This window comes from Brachypodium distachyon, chromosome 5 (genome assembly GCF_000005505.3).
Source record: "Brachypodium distachyon strain Bd21 chromosome 5, Brachypodium_distachyon_v3.0, whole genome shotgun sequence".
Classification (NCBI taxonomy): domain Eukaryota; kingdom Viridiplantae; phylum Streptophyta; class Magnoliopsida; order Poales; family Poaceae; genus Brachypodium; species Brachypodium distachyon.
The window spans coordinates 1419212-1442860 of NC_016135.3; the positions used below are offsets into that span (position 1 = coordinate 1419212).

The 23649-nt window shown below is 42.1% G+C and overlaps 3 protein-coding genes, 1 long non-coding RNA gene and 2 pseudogenes across 19 annotated transcripts; 3 read left to right on the forward strand and 3 right to left on the reverse strand.

The window, feature by feature from the left end:
* The first annotated feature begins 1388 nt into the window (after window positions 1-1388).
* LOC100821882 (transmembrane protein 234 homolog) lies at window positions 1389-6836 on the forward strand. Its single transcript, XM_024455571.1, has 3 exons — window positions 1389-3981; window positions 4154-4236; window positions 5757-6836. Exon 1 carries the CDS (start codon window positions 1464-1466, stop codon window positions 1851-1853), a length of 390 nt encoding a protein of 129 aa, XP_024311339.1. The 5' UTR covers window positions 1389-1463; the 3' UTR covers window positions 1854-3981; window positions 4154-4236; window positions 5757-6836.
* Window positions 4530-6535, reverse strand: LOC100822189 (annotated as a pseudogene).
* Window positions 6837-7210: 374 nt separating the features above from the next.
* On the forward strand, window positions 7211-14199 carry LOC100822503 (wall-associated receptor kinase 2). 16 transcript variants are annotated; one of them, XM_014895915.2, is made up of 6 exons: window positions 7328-7528; window positions 7927-8086; window positions 8656-8727; window positions 10768-11667; window positions 12221-12382; window positions 12844-14199. In XM_014895915.2, exons 2-6 carry the CDS (start codon window positions 8032-8034, stop codon window positions 13830-13832), a joined length of 2178 nt encoding a protein of 725 aa, XP_014751401.1. In that variant the 5' UTR covers window positions 7328-7528; window positions 7927-8031; the 3' UTR covers window positions 13833-14199. The 16 variants fall into 16 exon arrangements, with proteins under 16 accessions (XP_014751407.1, XP_014751406.1, XP_014751401.1 ...); XM_014895917.2 differs by having other exon boundaries at window positions 10822-11667; XM_014895916.2 differs by having other exon boundaries at window positions 7333-7482.
* Window positions 14200-16265: 2066 nt separating this feature from the next.
* On the forward strand, window positions 16266-23216 carry LOC112269334. The gene is made up of 3 exons (XR_002961066.1): window positions 16266-16451; window positions 16728-16859; window positions 22032-23216. It is a non-coding gene; the product is annotated as an uncharacterized LOC112269334 (long non-coding RNA).
* On the reverse strand, window positions 17084-19173 carry LOC104585255 (annotated as a pseudogene).
* Window positions 20661-22787, reverse strand: LOC104585254 (disease resistance protein RGA2). Its single transcript, XM_014895988.2, has 2 exons — window positions 21241-22787; window positions 20661-20806 (listed from the first exon to the last, which is right to left on the reverse strand). Exon 1 carries the CDS (start codon window positions 22785-22787, stop codon window positions 21267-21269), a length of 1521 nt encoding a protein of 506 aa, XP_014751474.1. The 3' UTR covers window positions 20661-20806; window positions 21241-21266.
* Window positions 23217-23649: the final 433 nt, after the last annotated feature.

Sequence of the window (23649 nt, forward strand, 5' to 3'; positions counted from 1 at the left end):
TTTCTATTTCTCTCTTCCTAATCCCGTGAATCAAAGAGGCACTAAGACCTCCTGGCCACAGTCGGTACACAATCACATATCTCAACTCAATGTGTGTTTGGTCGATGCATTTCGTACTCAATACCGCGCAAATCTTACTATGTGCACGAGGCGCATCCATCGTTCCCTGCAAAGGACACACAATACTGCGAGTGGTAGCGTGGCTGCATGCAGGAAACACATGCATGCTAATTATTTTTGTAGCTTAAACCGTCGGTACGATTCATAATCCATCTTCACGTTAGCTTCGTATCGGCGAGATCTTCAAAACTAAACTCCACTCGAATATTTTCTGACAAACTTTATTTTGATCTTTCTTTGTATCAAACGATTATACATCGGTTACTGTCCTACTTTGAAAGAAGTAATCACGGCTAAAAGGGTGGCAACTTCATAAACTGTTAGATGGTAATTTTAATGCGCGGGTAACCATCATATTCTGCATGAAGTTGCGGCGGTGGTAACTTGGTACTAACATGTGTCAACTTCATATTTTTTGGTGATAACTTTATTGCATATGTAACCATTCTATTTTGCATGAAGTTTTCACGTGCTAACTTGATACTAACAAGGGGACAACTTCATATACTATTAGATGATTACTTTTAGGATGGAATTTTTTTATCAAAACATACCAATATGATATCAAGTTTTGGACATATGGTTGAGATAAAACTAACGTGAAATAATAAATCGAGTACACGGTTTGACATTTGCAACGTCTTAAAATTTCAGCTTTACAAATGCATCAGCCATGCGTGCACATGCAACCATCTACTCTCAATGGCCTCCCTTAGGTTGGATTTACGTGCGTCCTAACAAATGCACGTAGAGTCACGCCGTAGCAGAGCCGAACACAATATAATTGTATGTAATTGGTTGTCTTGGGTCATTATATTTTGGCCATTACCAGATACTTTATAAATGCGTGGTAAGTTTCATCGTGTCTACAACCACAATGAATCTATCTCCATGTTCGTCCTCTTTTCCCACTATTCGCTTTTTAACTAGTGTGCCTTGCATCAATATAGTTATCTACTCCATTGCTACATTTTCTGTGCTTATTGCCAATGTTTTTCAATAGCTCAATGTTTGGTCTCATTTGCTATAATTTCGTCCACTTACATGAACAAAATTATCCATCTATCGTATAGTTGGCTTGCTGATTTACTGTTTTGTTGTCTAGTTGGGTTGCTGATTGTGGTTTCGTTTCTCCCGGATAAAAATGGTGACAAAAGAAATATAAAAACAAATCAAACGCAATAATAAACAAAGAAAATTCAGATATATTGGAACATTTGAGAAATTTAGCTCGTTTGGTTTTACTTCTGTGCTTGGATAAAATTTGACCTTTTCATCACAATCGAAGGTGAACTCAGCTCAGTCAGCTCTGCAGCGTCCCACCGAGATAGTCAGTCAGATCCATGGCGGTGTCCCTGGGCGGCGACGCGGCGAGCATGGTGGCGGTGGGGCTGGTGTGGGGCGCCACCAACGCGCTGATGCGGCGGGGCGCGCTCGTCTGGGACCGCCGCTCCCGCTCCCTCCCCGCCGGCTCCGGCGTGGCCCGGCGGTGGGCCGGCCTCCTCCTGACGTGGCAGTACTCGGCGCCGTTCCTCGCCAACCTCTCTGCCTCCGCCGCCTTCTTCCGCCTCCTCGGCGACGCCCCCATCTCCGTCGCCGTGCCCGTCACCAACGCCACCACCTTCGCCGCCACCGCCATCGCCGCCGCGCTCCTCGGGGAGGGCACCCGCGCCGCGCCCGCCGCGCTCGGCACCGCGCTCATCGTCCTCGGCGTCTGGGTCTGCTTCTCCTAGCTTAACTTAATCTAGGCCCGTCCGCTCCATGGATCGAATTCGAGTTGCTTCTGTCTGTATGTACGCTCGCTGGCTGCAGCGAAACTATGGAGAAATCACATATTATACAGAACGAGCTTGTTTTGTGGTATCATCTAGCTCACAGCTCTCATGTTTCCTCAAGATTGTTTGTAGAATCTGGTCTACTCAGCATTAATTCGAATCATTTTTGTTCCTCGTTGAATCGCAAGGTGAGGAAATGTATCTCTCAGTTCATAATATACTCCGTATTACCTTTTGATGCTAAAATTTACTAGGTTGTGTGTCAATTTTTCCTGTACCAATCTTGCTTGACTTTCTAGAGCTAGATAGGAAACTTGGTAATTGTATCACGCAAACAAAATGCTGATTTAGAGCATACATGTTACAGAGGGTAAGTGTAACTACTGAACAAACTACACATACAAAGAAATTGCTGTATCTCAATTCATCAATTCTCCTGGATCATCGTCACTGCAGGTTTCCATCCTGCTCTTGCGTCGAGAACTGTGTCACTTGCTTGAGTAACCTGATCCTTCATTGCAGAATATCTCAGTTCTGAGTCATGTATCTGCATTGAAGCTCAAATGTCAGATGGTGAGGCGTTTTATTCCTGAAACATGCAGCATTGCATGCCTCCCATATGGACCAAAGAATTGCAGGCACTGTAACTAGCTTCTTTCTTCTGTACCACTCAAATCCAGCATGCCAAGTCATTAACTTATCTAAATCCAGTGGTAGATGACACATTTAACTGAATTCCAATCCTCTTGCAAAAATACTTTTCTCTAGATCAGTTCTGTTTGTGCTTTCTGTTCTCAATAGCTTCCCTGTTCCTCTTGCAAAAAATAGTTTCCCTGCTCCCAACATATTGTTGGGAAGCAGTGTTTTTGCCATGTGTCATGTAAGTGAAGATTGGCTGATGCCAAGTATTCAACCAATGATCCGTTTGAGGTCCAACATCAATAACTACCATTTTGTTACCTGCCTGACTATGGCTACATGAGTATGTGCTATGTGGAAGGTGCTGGGGTGTAGTTGGTACTAATAATGTTGTTCATACTTTTGCAGGTCCATTCCTGAATGTATTGACTGGGAGCAACAGAGTACTATACATGGTTAGTCCTACTCCACGGCACACAAGATCATGGCTGTGATCTGGGAGGGAGAACGCTCTGTATGAATACAAATTTAACCCTAAGAAGGTATGTTTTTCTTCTTTGAGAAAACAGAAAAGTGGTTGCCGTAGCTGTGCACTGCTCCGTTCGTCCTTCTGGCTGTGCGCCTCTCCTCCTGGGTCCTGGCCGTAGGAACGCCCGAAGCTCCTCCCCTGCTTCACAACCACCACCACCACAACGGGACTTGCCTCACCAGCAATTAAGAACAATAGTCTTATTTTCTTTGTTGAAAAAGAGCTGCTGCACAGAATTTCCAATGAAGTGATAGTTAAGCGCTTTCATGAGATGAAAGATCGTCTTTATATTGATATAGAGTTATAGACCACTTTTTCATATGGATAGTGCACATAGTTTAGTTTGTATGGATAGTTTGTATGCTAGTTGCCTTGTTGGCTTATATATATGGTCATATATTTTTGCCCCCTCTTAAGTTTTCTCCTGGGTCGGCCCCTGCATCACACTCACACCTACACAGCCCAACAGAACCCCAACACAATCCTCACTTACATTTAACTGTATTCCAAACATACTTGTCTCCAGAACAGTTCTGTTTGCGCTTTCTGTTGTACCGGACTAGCAATAAAAAAAAGACTCTGACATATTAGTATTTTTTTGTTTGTTATCAATAGCTTCGCTCCTCTTGCAAAAAAATAGTTTCCCTGTTCTGTATTCCCAACATATTGTTGGCAACCCTAGTATTTTTGCCTCTGTCATGTAAGTGAGGATTGGATGATGCTTTGAAATTTGGATCAAAGATCTGTTTCAGCCTTTCACGTCCAACCTATGAAACAGCCATTTCGTTATCCGCCATACTGTGGCTACTTGAGGATGCAGAAGGTGTTTTGGTGTAGTTCGTAATGGTACTTGAATGATCTGTTTGGGAGCAACAGGACACTATACATGGTTGCTCCTATGCGCTTAATCTTAAGAAGGTACTCCCTCCGATCCATATTAATTGTCTCAAATTTGTCCAAATATGGACGTATCTATGTCTAAAAAGCATCTAGATACATGTAATATTTCGACAACTAATATGGATCGGAGGGAGTATGTTTTTATTCTTTGAAAAAGTTAAATCTTTGCATTTTTTTGATGTATTGATAGAAAAGGAGTGTATTGGCACTTGGGCATCCGGGAAAGATCTGCCGCCAGCCACCGCCCATGAGCTGGCCTCCAACCCTAAGAAGGTATTACTCTCTCTCACCTTTAGGTACCTAAGACAAGGTCTCATTCACATATCTGTAGTGATTGTCTCGGTACTAGGTTTTTCCCATTTGGTATATGCAGAGGATATTCTGACCTACATTCAAATAGGTTATGTCACCTTAGGTTCATATATGATTTATTAACTTAGATTCATACCAGCCATGTACTTTCTCTAACGCGCACTAGAAACACAGAAATTTTGGGGCAATTTTCTCTACTCTTTTCTTCATGTTCAGGGATTATTACAAGGCCTGGGTTTATATAGCACCTACAGTATCCAAATCAGTGAGTCACATAATCAACTTTTGAATACAACTTTTTTCTCTCGAACCCGCGCTTTTTCATTAGAAGGGCTGAGATGGTTTAGTTTTACACCCAGGCTGGCAAAGGCCAAACAAAAAGGAAAAGAAAGGAAATGAAACTAACAGAACTGTACAGCAACAACATTGTCTTGACTCGAAAAGTATTTACCCAAACACAAGCACGACATACTTGACATGCAAACACTTAACTACTAGGATAAGATTCCTCCATGCCTACATGATAACACAGTTACATGTTAACTAACTTGGCAAGACTCCTAAATTAAGACAGTGCAATAATGTTTCCTAATTCGCAAGACAATACCGTAGCATGCATGAAGTGAGCTTAAATCAAATGTGTTACTTAAATCAAATGTCCTTCCTCCCGAGAAACACGCTTCTTCCTTTCCACGGTAGGTTGTGGTGCTTGCATCTTGCAGCTTATTGTGGAGTTGTAGTAGGGTGGTATGCGAGACCTCCATGCAAGAGCCTTAAATTCCCCACGGGACAGTGTACTACCACCACATCCTAAGATGATGTCTTGCACACTGATCTTGGGGACTTCATCTCTGGAATCTGACTGATAGTTGCAAACCAAGAAATATTTGCAGTTCCCCTCCAGTCTCCAATTATACAATGGTCCATCTTCCAGCAAACGAAGATTTGGGTGCTTGTGGAACAGCCGGAGATGTGTCTGTTTATATGCTCTCACACATTCAAGAATTCTGCGCCAGAAACTAGCACTGAAATTATCTCGCAGTAACCCATGCTCTCACACATTCAAGAATTTTGCGCCAGAATCGAGCATTGAAGTGATCTCTCAGTAACCCAGCAACAATGTGCGCACCCATGAAACACTGTTTCTGTTCCAAAGCGATCTCGATGGCCATAGCAGCCATGTTTGGTTGCTCATCTGGGTTTGTGCTGAACGCAGTTGACTTGAAAAAATGCCAATAAGGTTCTGGACAAACATGGTTCAGTCGAAGTGCTTCTGTTGTTCCCAGATTCACTATTCTATCTGACCTACTGGTGATTATGATTTTACTCCCACCACATGGTGTCATGCAGGTTGTGGAAGATTTTATCCTTCTCCATGTTCCCTCGTTAATTTCCTCAGCGATTTCAACAATAATCAACAACCTGTTTTGAGAAGCACAATTCTGATGTCTCACTAGACGATTAATATTGTTCCCTTGCAGGTCAATCACTCTTTCATCCTCGAGACTGCCTTCTTGAAGGAAGAGGATCATCGAGAAGCGATCGCGCACACGCTCCACAAGCGTGCTTTTTCCTGCTCCTAATGGACCAACAATAGGGAGTACACTAGTACAGCCAAGTCTGGAGTAGCACTGGGACACAGCAAGAAATTCAGAACCTGTTACCGTTCAGTTTGGCAACCAAACATGCAATTGTCCAAGAGCAAATATATGCCGTAAGGTTGCCGGATTATCCGAGGATAGACTCCAAAAAGAAAATAAACTCCTTCATACTAGCCATGGTGTCTTCAAGGGTATCGACCATCTGTTCCAGCTCTTCTCATATGCTGTTGTTTGCAACAAGCAACTGTGCTGCTTCTCTGTTGCTGCTACCAGTGCCAGTGGAGAGAGAGACGAAGCCGTTTGGATGGACTGAATATCGACAGCGCATATGATGAGTGGCTGACCTCCTCCTCCTCTCCAAAGTCTTGGAATCTCAAAGCATCAAGAATGTAGTGGCCTCTGTACATTCCTTGCCTACATCTTGAGCTGACGGAGCATGCTCTTGCTGGTGATGTGTCGCCCCTCGGCCTCCTTGACGACGGTGTCGATCCTCAGTACAACTCTCTGTAACCTCTGTAGAATCTTGTCGACGTCAGGCTGCTGCCGGAAGTACCTGCTGATCAGAAACGACGCGGACCTACTGATGAATTCACCTAGGATTGCAGAGATGAGCATATCCATTAGTTTCTGAACCTCCTCGGCTCAGAAGCACGAGTGATTCAATGGAAGAGAAAGAGCAATGAGTGCTAGCTAGTTCTACGGGTTTGGGGATTTTGTTCAATATTGACTCAGTCAAGAGCTCGCGCCTGGTGTTTTCTGGAATGAAGTTGACCGACTGACTGAATACTGTAGGATGAATCAACACGTTACCGGACCCTGCCAATTCTTCAGTGAGTCTTCACCTAACGTGTGGAATTGAGTTGTCTCTTTTGTCTGTCTGAATCTTGGCTAATTGGTGAGCTCCCGTGCTCTCAGCTGGGGGCTCACAGGCGTCTGATAAAAGGATAAGGCTTTTTTTTTTCTATTGTACTTGCATAAACGTATAAGAGAAAACAAATGATGTGAAACGTAAAGATAATTTATCGACCATTATACATGCACTTAGCACGTCAATCGCAACAGCAGCACAGTACAGACTCATACCATCTGGATAGAGGTTTGTTTTCCATCGCAAAGTCATTATCAGTGCTTGCCCTGTTGAATCAGATACTCCTTTCTTCAGTACAGCAGCAATCAACTGTATAAAAAAATAGAAGAAATATCTTTTTTTTTAGAATCACCTTTAATTTTATTCAAATTTGACATCGATTACAGGTACAATGCTTTTGACGTTTATTTGAAAGACTTCAATGTAATTTTTTTTAAAATAGAGGAAATATCTGAGTGTACTAGCGTTGCCGTGGACAGTGCTATCAGAATTTTTTTATTGCCGTACACTGGATCCATGCCACCAGCCCACTTCAGCAGGCCCACGGACCTTCTCTGTCCACCCCATTAACTTTCCCGGGGTCCTGCGGTGGGCCGTCGGTTTCCTCCCGATGTGGCAGGCACTCGGCCGCGGCGCCGTTCCTCGCCAACCTCCGCCGCCTCCTCGGCGCCCCAATCTCCGTCGCCAACGTCACCACCTTCGCCACCGGGCTCCTCGTGCGCTCTCCATGGACTGAAGGTGAATCTACGGAGAAATCACAAGCTATTCGAACGACCTATTTGTGGTATCATCCTAGCTCACAGCTCTCATGTTTAGTTTGTTCGTAGAATTTGGTCTACTTGCAGGATTAATTCGAATCAACTTTTTTTTGTTCCTTCCAGTATGACTGTTGGCATATTAGTGTTCTTTTTAATTGTTAGCATAGCTTCCCCTGTTCCTCTTGCAAAAAAAAAAGAAGTTTCGTTGCTCTCAGCAATACTGTTGGGAAGCATAGTGTTTTTGCCAAATTGTCATGTAATTGAAGATTGAATGATGCCAAGTCATCCAATACCAACGACCCGTTTGCGGTCCAACCTCAATAGCAGCCATTTTCTTACCTGTCCTGCCTTGATTATGGCTAATGAGCATGTAGAAAGGGGCTTTGGTGTAGTTGGTAATAAGAATAGTGTTCATAACTTGCAGGTCCATCTTGAATGCTCTGTTTGGGAGCCGTGGGTACTGTACCGGTTATTTCTACTCTGTAAAATACAAGATCATGGCTGTGATCTGGGAGGGAGGACTCCCTGTATGACTACATGCTTAATACTAAGGTGGACGTGCTCTCTTCCAGAAAACACAAAAGGTTTGATGTATTGATAGAAAACAGAGTGTCTTTTCCAAGCCTGAGTCCAGGCAACACATCAGCACACAGGAATTTGTTAGAAAATACATGTGACAGTGAATTGAAACTTGTGGTCTTTCGACTAAGGATCAAAGTCATAGACACATGGTAAACACGGAACTTTTGGGGGCAATTTCTCTGCTCTTTTCGTCACGTTCAAGGATTATTACAAGGCTTGAGTTTATAAGCACACATAGTATCCCGATCAATAGGATACGGACCGAACCTTCTAGATACAACTCTTCTTGGATTCTAATGTATATAAGGCAACATAAAGATTGCCTTGACTCTGAAAGTACTTACCCAAACACAAGCATGGCGTACTCAACATGCAAACACTTATATACTACTACCCTTTCCATAATATAAGGCGTATTAGATTTTGTCTAAACAATCACTATTTTATCATATGTAGGGCATATTTGATTGGTTAAAAAAATCGACTACAGTCTGTAGTTTTAGGTAATTGGATGATTCTAAAGAAGCTTTGCTGTAATTTTAATGATAATTTGAATTCTATAATGTTGCAGCCATTCATGAAGTCAAAGATGGATATCTCGAAGGTATGCAGAAGAAAGTTGCGGAAGCTAGACCGGTCAGAGGTGAACACAAAGCCACCACCAACTTATCCTTGTACTCCCTCCGTGCCATATTAAGTGCCGAAATATTACATGTATCTAGACATATTTTAGTATATAGATACGTTCATATTTAGACAAATTTGAGTCACTTAATATGGGACGGAGGGAGTATAACATAAATACCTTCGCCATATGTTTCATGCATGTTGTAGTGGCTATATTATGCATTTTTTGTCCGTTGAGACAGAGATGGCACAACTGCTAAATTAGATGAAATAATATTTATGTTTGTTGTGATTAATTAATGACGACCGATGGAGGAGCTAGCAAATTAGTCTCGGATATTCACATGATGAATAACAAGTTCAACCTAACCATATTTTTGTTAGAGTTATGGATATGGATATACTACCTCCATTATCTTTTCTAGAAGGTATGTTGATTGGTTAAGAAGATCTGATTTGGACCAACCATTAATACATGGCTTATGCATGCATGTGATACATAATCAAAATTACAAATAAATACGGCTAATACAAATCTAGCTAATACTAAGTTCTATGCCAGATAGATAGCATATTAATAATATGTAATCCTTTCGTTTATTTATACAGGGTGTAGTTTGACTAGTTGAAGAAACAAGCAATATTTGAGCAACAATTACATCATGCAATTTTTTGGACATAAATTTGATGTCGTGCTCTATGTATTGAAAAATAGTTACTTCTGATTATGTCTCTGTATCACATAAACCACGTAATTGTTGGTCAGACAATTATCTTAATCAATCAACTTATGCCTTACAGAAAGGAAATAGAGGGAATAAGTGTGTGTTGAAGACTTGTCTAAATGAATAAAATACGATTATACAAGAGTAAGAGGAGCAGCCAATTGGGGAGGTCATTATGTACTCCAAATTTTTAGGCAAGACAAAGCAATCAAATTTTAGAGGGGCTCATTTAAGACTTAATCGAATGATTACCCAACAGGTAAAAAGACCAACTTGGCCTTGTAATGTAAATAACCTCTTGGTGACATTTGATTGCTTGTTGTAATGGCTGCATATACATTATGTTTTCATCGTGACGACAGAGATGGCACAACTACCTGGATTAAATATTTATGTTTTTATGATTAATTAACGACTACTGTTCGAGCACCTAGCTTTGGGTATTCACACTATGAATATATACAGTGTTTGACCTAACCATTAATTTTTGTCAGATTTTCTCGATAACGACTCTCCCACTTATTAGCATGTTTTGATGGGGTAAGAAAATCTTTGTGACAAACAATTACTCCATCAGCTAAAATGTGATTTATGCATGTGATACAAAAAAAAACAATTTTATATAAGTATTCATGAATTTGAATCTAATACCATCACACATTGATCTATGCATGCATCATAGATTGCATGTTAATAATGTACTCCTTTGATTCAGTTTCTTCTTATATATGGCATGCATATATAATTTGATTGGTTAAAACAAGCCTTTGAGTCTTTGACCAACAAAATAGCACATTATTATGCAATTTACATAGAATTGATGTAATTCGTTTTGTATTATTTACTTACAATTACGATTTTATAGACTAACTTAGGCTGGCATTTGATGACCGGATCGCCCTGTACATAACATTATTTTCTGTATTCCTGCTTAAGTAATGAACGTAGCGCTGCTACATTTTGTCAACAAAAAAACACATACTAAATTGTTGGCAACATTTTCCTCAATCAATACAACTACGTAAGGCTTATAAAATAAAAATAGTGGGAGTAGTTGTTAGCTCAAGACCTTCAACAAATCAAGAGATGCTCGAGCTGTAAAATATATAGGCGAGTGTATGCATAGTCAACTGTTCAGGTCATTCTTTGTTCCTGTTTGGTAGATGAGCATTGGCCGGCAATCGAGTTGTGGCCCACACCGAAAGCTATATATGTCCACAACTGAACTAGCTCTTCTATATATATTCCGTTAACCCAAGCACGCATATGCAAGTGAAAATACGTTGAGCAGCTAAGCATCAATTTGTTGCCTGTTGGACCAATAATGTCAGCCTCACTATTCTTCTTCGTGCACGCTCTGCTGCTGCTGCTGCTGCTGAGGGTAGCCACCGGCACTGAGAGCCTCACCATGACTCCTGCTGGCTGCGAGACGACTTGCGGCGGCATGGACATCCCCTACCCTTTTGGTATCGGCACAGGCTGCTCCCGCAAGGGTTTCGAGATCAACTGTGTCAACAACAATTTCCCTGTGCTCGCCGGCACATCCCTTCGGGTGGTGCACCTGTCCGTGGATCCAGCTGAGTCGCAGGTGATGCTCCCCGTTGGGTGGCAGTGCTTTAACGCCTCTGATCCATCCACTATAGAGGACTGGAGAGATGGCGAGATGGAGATGAACAAGGACGGCGCGTACCGCATCTCCAACACGCAGAACAAGCTATTCGTCCTCGGTTGCAACACCATGGGCTATAGGGAAAACAAGAGAGCCGAAGGTGGAAGTTTTGACTCCAACAATCACTACACCGGCTGCATGTCATACTGCAACGACGACAAGAGCGCGCAGGACGGACTGTGCGCCGGCGCCGGCTGCTGCCATGTTGACATCCCGCCGGGGCTCACCAACAACGAATTCAACTTCCGGATGTACGACCACTCCACCATGATGGACTACAGCCCATGCGACTACGCCTTCCTTGTTGGCAGGACCAACTACACCTTCCAACGCTCCGACCTCTTCATGGACAAAAACCGGACCATGCCGGTGTTTCTGGACTGGGCCATCCGCGACAATGGCTCCAGTGCCATACTGTCCTGTGCCGACGCTGCCAAGGCGGATCAGTACGCCTGCGTGAGCACTCGCAGCAGTTGCTTCAACGCAAAAAATGGTCCTGGCTACAATTGCAAGTGCTCCAAAGGCCACCAGGGAAACCCCTACATTGTCGACGGATGCACCAGTAAGTATTACTACCTTTTCGTGACCCGATATAAAAGTAATTAAGTATTACTCTACCGCCTCAGTTGGTAACTAATTTAATCACCAATTACTCATTGTATTAAATATATCGGTCGGTCTGTAGGTACAAAATTACAAAAGTACAAATGTCCAACAACTATTTTACATAAGAAGTTTGGCGGTATATACATAATTCTAAAGAGATCTTTGTTAATCGCTACTCCCTGCGATCCATAATAAGTGTCTCTGATTTAGTGCAAAGTTGTACTAAATCAGGGAGAATTATTATGGGTCGGAGGGAGTATATATGTATGTATATTCAAACATAGACAAGTCTGACAACATGTGTTTTCAGAACTACTCCTTGATGTACTTATATTTCATCCCCAATTTTCAAAATTACTTGTGACTTGTGTCTTACAGTTAATCCCGGCCCAATTAGTGGACCTATTGCATGAAACATTTGGGACGGTTATGTTATATATATATATCCAATTTTTGCGATATGATTGATAGTTTTCTTAATGGTTATTTTCATTTTGGGCCACACACAGATATCGATGAATGTGCAGATAAAGTGAAATATCCTTGCTATGGTGTATGCGAGGATACCCAGGGATCTTACAAATGCACTTGTCAACCAGGTTATCGGAGCAATGACCCGAGAACGGAACATTGTACTCCAAAGTTCCCACTTGGAGCACAAATTTCCACAGGTACTTCTTTTCAACGTATATGTTTTGCTATTTATTGGTTTTCCAAAATTCTCTTATTTCATTTTCGCTTAAAATTACATGACGCGAGTTGAACTCTCTCTCTCTCTCTCAAGATTAAATGATTATATCTTTTTGTTCTGTATAGTTCAGCCTCTTTTATGTAGGTAGAATGATTATTTGTTTGATTATTTGTCCTAGAGTTAGCTAGTTGGGTGGGTGGCCATCTATATATAGGAGGTCAGATCAAGATTGTGCCGAAGTGATTTGAAGATTCATATCTTACATCATGCAGGATATGAGATGTGGTTGCATTCGATTCAGTACTATTTACTATTCTTTTTCTTGATTTTGTATTTGCAGCACTTCCAAGTGGGGTATTTACTATCTTTTGCTGGACGATTAATAATCAGAAAAAATTAATTATCAAAAAATTAATATTTTTTATTTCTTTGTTCATGTAGGTGCAATAGGTGGCATTCTGGTCTTAGTGTTTCTGTCATTCATATATGTTGTTCGCAAAGAACAAAGGAAGACAAAAGATTTTTATGATAAGAACGGCGGTCCTACGTTAGAGAACGCGAGAAATATAAAGCTTTTTAAAAAGGATGATCTCAAGCGAATTTTGAAGCGTAGCAATTTAGTTGGAAAAGGTGGCTTTGGAGAAGTTTACAAGGGTATAGTTGATGACGTGCATGTAGCAGTAAAGAAACCGATCCATGGCAGTGTGTTAGCGAGTGAACAGTTTGCAAATGAAGTCATCATCCAGTCTCAAGTCATCCACAAGAACATTGTTAGGCTCATAGGTTGTTGCCTAGAAGTGGATGCACCCATGCTTGTTTACGAGTTTGTCTCCAAAGGAAGCCTTGACGACATTCTTCATAAAGTTGATAACAAGGAGCCTCTCAGCTTGGATGTGCGCGTAAATATTGCCACGGAATCAGCGCGTGGTCTATCTTATATGCATGCAGAAGCCCATACAAAAATCCTTCATGGTGATGTTAAACCAGCAAATATACTCTTGGATGATAAATTTCTACCGAAGATCTCTGACTTTGGCATATCAAGGCTAATTGCGAGAGAAAACCAACACACCGGGAACATCATTGGTGACATGAGTTATATGGATCCAGTATACCTACAAAAAGGTCTACTGACCGAAAAGAGTGATGTCTACAGTTTTGGAGTTGTGATCTTAGAGCTCATTACCAGGCAGAAGGCCAGTTATTCTGACAATAATAGCTTAGTGAGGAATTTCCTTGAAGTTTACGAAAAGGAGAAGAAAGCAACAGAGTTGTTTGACAAAGAAATTGCAGTAGAAGGAGATTTTGAGCTTCTTGATAGTCTGGCAGGGCTATCTGTGGAATGTCTTAACCTTGATGTGAATCAAAGACCAACCATGGCAGATGTGGCAGAGCGCCTTCTCATACTGAATCGAACCCGTAGGCCATAAGTATTTTTCATTGAGGTGACGCAAACATATTAGTGTGCTCAGCATGTGTGTATTGCCAAGTAAAATACGCAACTATTGGCAGGTTTACTTGTAATATTGTGAACAAAATGCTTGAAATGGAACAAGCTTTGCATAGTAAGTTTGTAACCCTCTTTTGTGGAGAAGGCTGCATTGTGAAGGCTAAAAAAAGCATATATCCACCCTTCGGTTGTCAGAATTAAGGGACTGTCTAATTCCTGGTCGATGTAAAAGGGCGTAACGTTGGTCTCTAATATGTATTTTTGTGTTGTATGTGCTTTCGTGTAAGACTTTGCTGGCCTATATTGCTTTGCTTCCCAACTGGGCTTTATCAATTGATTTTTATTTATACTTTGGAAAATTTATATTTCTCCTGTCATGGATTTAGTTCAAAATTTCGGAGGAAGTAGTTTATTGCTTCCCAACCAGGCTTTGCCAATTGACTTTTTTAATCTTTGGGAAAATAATAGTTGCAGCCATTCTACAACTGAAAAATTGTAATAATTGTGCATCTGAAAAAATTATAGTTGCAACCTCATGCAATGACACTGTTGGCGTCGTTCTTCTCCTTCGGGGCGTCGTTCGGGGAACACTAGAATCTAGATTGGTGCCTGAGGGGGTCTTGGTTGGAGGGTGGCTGCTGGACGCGTGCTGGTCATCGTTGCCGGGCCTGGCATGTTCAATGGGTCGTTTTCTGCCCTGAAGATGGGTACGTTGGTGGAAGACGACACATGCAGAGAATTAACTTGACCGGTTGTGTCTTGGTGGCCTCCGAATTTAGATGTTGGACGGTGATGTGCGGGTCAGGACATATGGCCCTTGATGACGGCCACACCGGGTTTTCATCGGTCTACTAGGTTATCTTGGTGGATTTGGGTTGTTTGATCAATATATTTGTTTCGTCAAACATATTAAATAAATCAATAAAATTGGTTATGATGCAGATGCCCAGGTATCAACCTCCGTATTGGAAAAAAAACATCTACATGCGCTAATTGCTTATGAACAACGACAAGCTACCGAGCGACGCGAGTGAGCACATCATCGTAATTCTCTTCATCCCACAGCATGGCTTTGAGAGGACCATCCAACAATTGATGTTTCTCTAAAAAAAAACAATTGATGTGAGAAATGCACAATCAGCTCCAGGAACAAGGATAGGTCTCCAATGTGAGTGAGCATCTCGTCGTCAACCGTCCCGTCGTGACAGCATTCCGTCGAACACATTTTTTTTTTAAGAAAAACTAGCATAAAATGAAATTGTACATTTGAAAATATGCATTAATTTTTTTTCTCTTTGGTCTTTTTTGACGACCACCAAACATCAGCAGATTTAGAATTTTCCTATATTTTCTGATAGATCCCACGTATCAATGGCACATTTCTTTTTCCTTTTCTTCCTCGTCACACCACCTCCCCGACTTGTCACGTGCGGTACAAATACAATGTTACAAACATATTTCTGCGAAGGCTAAAACATCAATTGCATTCAGATTTTTATACATTATATATTCATAATTCAAGCAATACGAAAAGTAATCAACCTGTCCTGCCTCTCAGCCTCCCAGTCCTACCCGCAGGAGTATCACTTGATCTGGACCAGTACAGCATGTTCAATTGAGGTTTATTAATTTCAACACAATTAACTCAGTTCTTGGATACAACAAAAAAACACAAAGTTCAAAAGCTATTTTTAGGAGCTCTAAAAAAAGCTATTTTCAGGAGAGATGAAATTGGCATTCTAAACTCGTGCATAACTGATCACCTCCATCATCGGCGTAGACGTGCGCATGCATGCATCATCCGCATGAGGACGGCCCCCTCGGCGGCGGCCTCTGCCCTGGCCTCAAACCGGCAGCTGGTGACAGCGTCCACGACCTGACGTAGCGATCTGCGGGGCGGATGAAGTTTCCGGCTGTCGACGAGACGGGGGCTAGCCAGTAGTATGTACTCGGCAGCAGGTACTCGATCGCAAGCTCTAAAAAATATATTTATAGATTGATAGATGGGTGGATATTTATATTTGGCAGTTCATATTGTTATCTGAAGCTTATGTATTCTTCCGTGGATGCCGTGAAGCTTATGTATTCGTCCGTGGATGCCGATGAGTGGGTTCCAGTCCAATTCGGTGCAGGTAACGGGCCAGCCTGCTTAGTAGGTCTAATATACATGCAATCTTGGGGGGCTCATAATTTTTTTTGAAAAGTTTGACAGACGACGGTGAAGGAAACGATCCGTATTTTTTAGATAGGTATAGATATAGATTCCGTCGCCGTGTTCGAACTCTAGGGCCTCAATTGCCGTGCACTGGATCCATGCCACCAGCCCACTTCAGCGAGCCCACGGCCCATCTCTGTCGAGCCCAATTACTCTCCCAGATCCGGCGGTGGGCCGTCAGGCTCCTCCTATCGTGGCTGTGCTCGGCGCCGTTGCTCGCCAACCTCTCCGCCTCCGCCGCCTTCTTCCGCATCCTCGGCGGCGCTCCCATCTCCGTCGCCGTGCCTGTCACAAACGCTACCACCTTCGCCGTCCGCCGTCGCCGCCGCTGCCGCTGCCGCCGCGCTCCTTGTCCTCGGCGTCTTGGTCTGCATCTCCTAGAAGGTAGCCCCGTCTGTTCCATGGACTGAAAGTGAAACTATGGAGAAATCACATGCTATTTGAACGACCTATTCGTGGTATCATCTCCGAGTGTTTTTGCCATTTGTCATGTAATTGAAGAGATTGGATGATGCCAAGCCTTCAAGACTTCAACCAATGACCCGTTTGCGCTCCGACCTCAATAGCAGCCATTTCGTTACCTGCCTGATTATGGCTGATGAACATGCAGAGATTAGTTTTGGTGCAGTTGGTAATAAGAGTGATGTTCATAATTTGCAGGTCCATCTTGAATGCTGTGTTTGGAAGCAGCGGGTACTGTACCTGGTTATTTCTACTCTGCAAAATACAATATCATGGCTGTGGTTCTGGGAGGGAGAACTTCTGAATCACTACATGCTTAATACTAAGAAGGTATGCTTTTCAGCCTTTTCTTCGAGAAAAAACAAAAGGTTTTGATTGGATGTATTGATGGGAAAAGGAGCGTATTTTCCAAGCCTGAGTCCAGGTAACACATCAGCACACAGGAATTGGTCAGAAAATACATGTGACAGAGAATTTAAACTTGTGGTCTTTGGACCAGGGATCAAAGTCATAGACACATGGTAAACCAGAACTTTTCGGGCAATTTCTCTGCTCTTTTCGTCACGTTCAAGGATTATTACAGTGCTTGAGTTTATATAGCACACATAGTATCCAGATCAATAGGATACGGACTCAAACCTTCTAGATACAACTCTTCTAGGATGACTCTGAAAGTACTTACCCTGTTACCCAAACAGAAGCATGGCGTACTTGACATGCAAACACTTGTATACTATTTTTCTCTTTCCATAATATAAGGCATATTAGATTTTGTTAAGACAAGATTGTGACCAATAATTACTCCATTGATACGTGGTTTATATGATACAAAATCACAATTGTCGATAGCTACTATTGAAAACAAATCTAGTGATACTAATTCAATGTCATATAAACCACATATTAACGAAGTAATTCTTGGTCAGAGCTTTGTCTTAATGAAACCTAATATGAATTATATTATGGAATGAAACCAATATTAACAAACTAGGACATGAATCCTCCACGCCTACATTTAGACTTGGACAGACTCCTAAATTTAGACCGTGTAATATTATTTCCTAATTCACGAGACAATATGCAATATGGTAGCATAGGGTCACAGTCACACACAATGTTACTCAAATCAAATGTCCTTCCTCCCGAGACACACGCTTCTTCCTTCCGACCGTAGCTTGCGGCGTTTGCATCTTGCAACTTATCGTGTAGTTGTAGTAGGCCGGTATGTGAGACCGCATTGCAAGAGCCTCAAATTCCCCGCAGGGTAGTGTACCACCACATCCTAAGAGGATGTCCCGCACAGTAATCTTGGGGACTTCCTCAGTGGAATCTGACTGATGATAGTTGCAAATCAAAAAATATCTGCAGCTCCTTGCCAATCTCCAATAATACACCGGTTCATCTTTCCGCACACGAAGGTTTGGGTGCTTGTCAAACATAACGAGGTGTGTCTTCTTATATGCTCTCACACATTCAAGAATTGTGCGCCTGAATCGAGCATTGAAGTTATCTCTCAGCAACCCAGCAATGAGATGCGCACCCGGCCAGCACTGTCTCTGTTCCAAAGCGATCTCCATGGCCATCGTTGCCAGTTTTGGCTGCTCATCAGGATTTGTGCTTCCAAATGCAATCGACTTGAAAAAATGCCAGTAAGCTTCTTGAGAGAGATAGTCCAATCTAAGTGCTTCTGTTGTTCCCAGATTCACAATTGCATCTGATCGACTGGTGATTATAATTTTACTCCCACTGCACGGTGACATGCAGGCCGCGGAAGATTTCAGCCTTTTCCATGTTCCCTCGTTAATGTCCTCAGCTATTTCAACAATAACTAGGAACCTGTTTCGAGAGTCAGAATTCTGATGTCTGACTTTAATATTGTTCCCTCTCAGATCAATCACTCCTTCATCCTTGAGACTGCCTTCTGGGAAGAAGAGATCATTGAGAAGTGATCACGCACACTCTCCTCCCTGCAGACATACTCAACAAGAGTTCTTTTCCCTACTCTTCTTGGACCGACAATGGGAAGTACATCCAAGTCTGGAGTAGCACTGGGCCGCAGCAAGAAATTGAGGACCTGTTGCCGCTCGGTTTGGCGACCAAACATGCAATTGTCCAAGAGCAAATATGTGCCGTACGGTTGTCGGAGTATCCGAGGATACGACTCCAAGAAGATAAGGAACTCCTTCATACCAGCCATGGTGTCTTCAAGGGTATCAACCATCAGTTGGAGCTCTTCTCATATGTTGTTTTTTGTACCAAACAACAGTGCTTCTCTGTTGCTGCTAACACTGCCAGTGCCAGTGCAGGAGAAACGAAGCCATTTGGATGGACTGAATTTGGACAGAGCAGCTGATGAGAGGTTCAACTTCTCCTCCTCACCGAAGTCTTGGAATCTCATCGCATCAAGAACGTAGTGGCCTCTGTACATTCCTTGGCTCAACATCTTGAGCTGGAGGAGCATGCCCTGGTTGGTGATGTGTCGCCCCTCGGCCTCCTTGACAGCAGTGTCGATTCTTAGCACAACTCTCTGTAGCCTCTGGAGAATCTCGTCGATGCCAGGCTGATGTCGGAAGTATTTGTTGATCACGAACGTCGCCGACCTGCTGATGAGGTCACCTACAATAGCAGAGACGAAGATATCCATTGATTGAGAACATAACCTCCTCGACTCGGAGCACGAGCGGTGCAATGGAAGAGCGATAGAAACAGCTGTGTGTGATAGTAGCTTGTTGGGCGTCTGGTTTTGGGGGTGTTCAGTTTTGACTTGAGTGTGAGCTCAGTGCTGGAAAGATCAACATGCTATATGATGCGGTTGGTGCCCTGCCAATTTTGAGTGAGTCTTCACCTGACATGTGGAATTGAGGTACCGCTAGCCTTTCTTTTCTTTATTTTTATGTATACCTCTGTGCTTAGTCGTCGAAAATCTATTGAAATATTGATCTGTAACGCTTTCCCTAATCTCTATGTGCTTAATTCTTTTCGTGTGAATTTCAGTCACCTAAATTGCGCTCTGCCAAGCCTGCAATTACAATGCTTGGAGTCGTGCAACTTTATGGAGATGATAGTGTATAAGTTGTACCTGGAGTGACTTGGATATGTGGATGGTTCTTTAGGTTGATCGACATATTTAGAAACGTGTCCGAGATTTAAGATTTTCCTATTTTCAAACAAATCCCCCTTAGTGTATATTTCTTTCGCCGTGGTCTTTGTTTTCTCCAGCATGAAACGGTGCATGTCACGAAGTGAAATATCAGTTTGCAGTTGTAAAATTATGCGTAATTTCTATTGTGAAAAAATATAGATAGAAACAGAAAATAAAATTGGTTGGCGAAATATTACAAGACAATAAAAGGCTAGTTTAAAAGGTTGGATTATCATAATTGTCCACAACAGATACGTATAGCCTGACTCAGAGTTTTTTATTCCATTGGAATTTGTCACGCGTCATCATACTTGGACTTTGGGTAGCCAGTTTTACGAGTGGTGGTTTAGTCCATGGATGAGACAAGGACAGAGTATTTAAAAAATGTGCCGTTTTTTAGTGGAGGATTGAATTTTACAAATGTAGCCTTGGCCCGCATGATGTTGTTTAGGTCTTTGGCCAGCGGTGCGCCAGTCCGCTCCAGGAATCGATTTGCTTTGATTTGTTTGCTCACTCCTAACTTCAGTGAAAAAGGAAATAAATATTCTCTTGTTTCTCCAAACTTGTGGTTTTAGTGCAAATTTGCACTAAAACCACGACAAGTATTTAGGAACGGAGGGAGTACTTAGGAAATCACCACCTCTTTTGTGCAAATCCTACTTCTGGCTCTGGGTAGAGCCCGGAATGCGAAAAAAGAACGAAAACGTGCTAAATATTAATTCCTCGCAAACTTGTTCAAGCACGTACCATGAGTTTCACCTGAATATCTGATACTTGTTCAAGCAAATGTTATGTATTTATAGGAAACATAATCAATTTTAGATTTGTATAAACTTGAGATGTATGTCATGAGTTTCATTAGAGAAGCTTGTGCATAGTTTGCTTGTTCCCGTTTTTGTATCTGTTCTATGGAGCTGGAACACGAATTTCAAAATTCAGTCAATTTGTTTCTCCCCATTAATTTATGGAATTCTTTCTGTAAGAGCCAGAAAATAGGAATGGCTGCTGCTTTGTTAATGGGATTACATACAAGAAACCAACACCTAATTTTATCTTGATCCTTGGCTCATCGCCGCCCCTGAGCTCCAGGTAATGCCGCTGCTCCCTTTCCATCTTATCTTTCTGATCTTTAAACCTAGCAAGAAAAGAACATGTCAGCAAACACATCTGCCAGAGGCATTGAAACTTGTTAGCTTTCGCCTGAGGATCAAACTCATACACACATGAGAAACAAAGAAAATTTGTGGCAATTTTCTCTTCTCTTTTCTTCATGATCAAGGATTATTACAGGGTTTGTGTTTATATGGCCATGGTATCCAGATAATTACAATACAGACTCAACTTCAGATACAACTCAGTCTTGGATTCTAATTCAACCCGCAACACAAAAATTTTGTTGACTCTACAAGCACTTGTCCAAACACAAGCACGATGCATTCGACCTGCAAATACTTAAACTACTAGGATATAAGACTCCTCCATGCCTACATGATGACAGACATATATGCTTAGCGAACTTTGCAGGACATAATAATATTTCCTAATTCACAAGACAATACAGTAACATACGTGATGTGATTCACACAGTGTGCTGCTCAAATCAAGTGGCATTCCTCCTGAGGCACACGCTTCTTCCTTCCCACCGTAGGTTGTGGTGCTTGGATTATACAGCGTATCGTGTAGTTGTAGTAGGGCGGTATGCGAGACCTCCATGCAAGAGCCTCAAATTCCCCACGGGGTAGTGTACCACCAGATCCTAAGATGATGTCTCGCGCACTGATCTCTGGGACTTCATCTCCGGAATCTGACTGATAGTTGCAAACCAAGAAATATCTGCAGCTCCCCTCCAATCTCCAATTATACAATGGTCCTTCTTCCAGCAAACGAAGATTTGGGTGCTTGCGGAACAGAAGGAGATGTGTCTGTTTATTTGCTCTCACACATTCAAGAATTCTGCGCCAAAATCTAGCATTGAAGTTATCTCTCAGTAACCCAGCAACTATATGTGCACCCATGAAACACTGTTTCTGTTCCAAAGCGATCTCCATGGCCATAGCAGCCATGTTTGGTTGCTCATCAGGGTTTGTGCTTCCAAACGCAAGTGACTTGAAAAAATGCCAATAAGGTTCTGGACGAACATGGTTCAGTCGAAGTGCTTCTGTTGTTCCCAGGTTCACAATTCTTTCTGACCGACTGGTGATTATAATTTTACTCCCACCACATGGTGCCATGGAGGTTGCGGAAGATTTCAGGCGTCTCCATGTTCCCTCATTAATGTCCTGTGCTATTTCAACAATAATCAGCAACCTGTTTTGAGAAGTACAATTCTGATGTCTGATTTTAGTATTGTTCCCTGTCAGGTTGATCACTCCTTCATTCTTGAGACAACCTTCTGGAAGGAAGAGGATCATCGAGAAGCGTTCGCGCACACTCTCATCCCTACAGACATATTCCACAAGCGTGCTTTTCCCTGCTCCTAATGGACCAACAATCGGGAGTACAGCTAAGTCTGGAGTAACACTTGGACACAGCAAGAAGTTCAGAACCTGTTCCTGTTCGGTTTGGCGACCAAACATGCAATTGTCCAAGAGCAAATATGTGCCGTACGGTTGCCGGATTATCCGAGGATATGACTCCAAGAAGAAAAGAAACTCATTCATACCAGTCATGGTGTCTTCAAGAGTATCAACCATATGTTGCAGTTCTTCTGGTATACTGTTGTTTGCAACAAAGAACAGTGCTGCTTCTCTGTTGCTGCTACCACCGTCATTTCTAGAGAGACGAAGCCGTTTGGATTGACTGAATCTAGACAGCGCAGTTGATGAGTAGCTCACCTCATCCTCATCCTCTCCAAAGTCTTGGAATCTCGAGGCATCAAGAACATAGTGGCCTCTGTACATTCCTTGCCTCAAGATCTTGAGCTGACGGAGCATACCTTTGCTGGTGATGTGCCGCCCCTCTGCCTCCTTGACAACGGTGTCCATTCTCATTACAACTCTCTGCAACCTCTGTAGAATCTTGTCGATGCCAGGCTGCTGCTGGAAGTATTTGTTGATCACGAATGCTGCCGACCTGCTGATGAGGTCACCTATGATTGCAGAGACAACTATATCCATTGATTGTGCAGGAACCTCCTTGACTCGGAGCACGAAAGGTACAATGGAAAAGTGATAGAAACAGCTGTGAGTGGTACTAGGTAGTTGGATGGATCAACATGCTATGTGACGTGGGTGCCCTGCCAATTTTTAAGCGAGTCTTCATCTGACGGGTAGAATTGAGGTGTCACCAATCACCAGCCTTCATTGTCTTTCTTTTTATTTATACCTTTGTGCTTAGTCGTCTCAAATCTATGGCAAATCTTGATCTGTGATGCCTTTCCTGATCTTTAGGTTCTTAATTCTTTTCTTGTTAATTTCAGTCACCTAAAATTGCGCCCTGCAGCTAAGCATGTAATTGCAATGCTTGGAGCCCTGCAACTTTATGAAGATGATAGACTGATAAGTGTAATTTCTAGTTTGAAAGTTATATGTGGAGTGGCTTGGATATGTGGATGGTTTCATGTTGATCGACATATTAAGAAGTGCGTTTGAGATTATTTTTCTCAGGCGTGACAGAGTACATGTTGCGATCTTAAATTAGTCTAAAGCTCATTTTGCATGTAGAATTACGTGTAATTCTATCGTGAAAACAAATACATGGAAACAGAAAGTAATGCTAACTTCTGTAAAACGTTCTAACTTTGTTGTAAGTCAATTTTAAAATTTCACCAAATTATTTAGGATATCAAATAAGTATGCTCCAAAGTTATAGGAGTATGTGTGACGGATCTAATAAAGCTAATTTAGAGTTGCAAATGTGGGTATATTTTTTCCTAGACATAAAAGTTTGACTTTGAATTTTGAAACAAAGTTAAAACATGTTATATTTTAAGAACTGATGAGGTATAAAACAATAAAAAACTAGGTATAAAACAATCAA

Bases quoted from the DNA above. Each gene is read 5' to 3' on its own strand.
- LOC100821882 (XM_024455571.1), top strand. From the start codon at position 1,464: ATGGCGGTGTCCCTGGGCGGCGACGCGGCGAGCATGGTGGCGGTGGGG.
- LOC100822503 (XM_014895915.2), top strand. From the start codon at position 8,032: ATGACTACATGCTTAATACTAAGGTGGACGTGCTCTCTTCCAGAAAAC. The intron at 8,728-10,767 runs GTGAACACAAAG...CAATAATGTCAG, and splicing joins GGAAGCTAGACCGGTCAGAG to CCTCACTATTCTTCTTCGTG. The intron at 12,383-12,843 runs GTACTTCTTTTC...TTGTTCATGTAG, and splicing joins TGGAGCACAAATTTCCACAG to GTGCAATAGGTGGCATTCTG.
- LOC104585254 (XM_014895988.2), bottom strand. From the start codon at position 22,787: ATGGATATAGTTGTCTCTGCAATCATAGGTGACCTCATCAGCAGGTCG.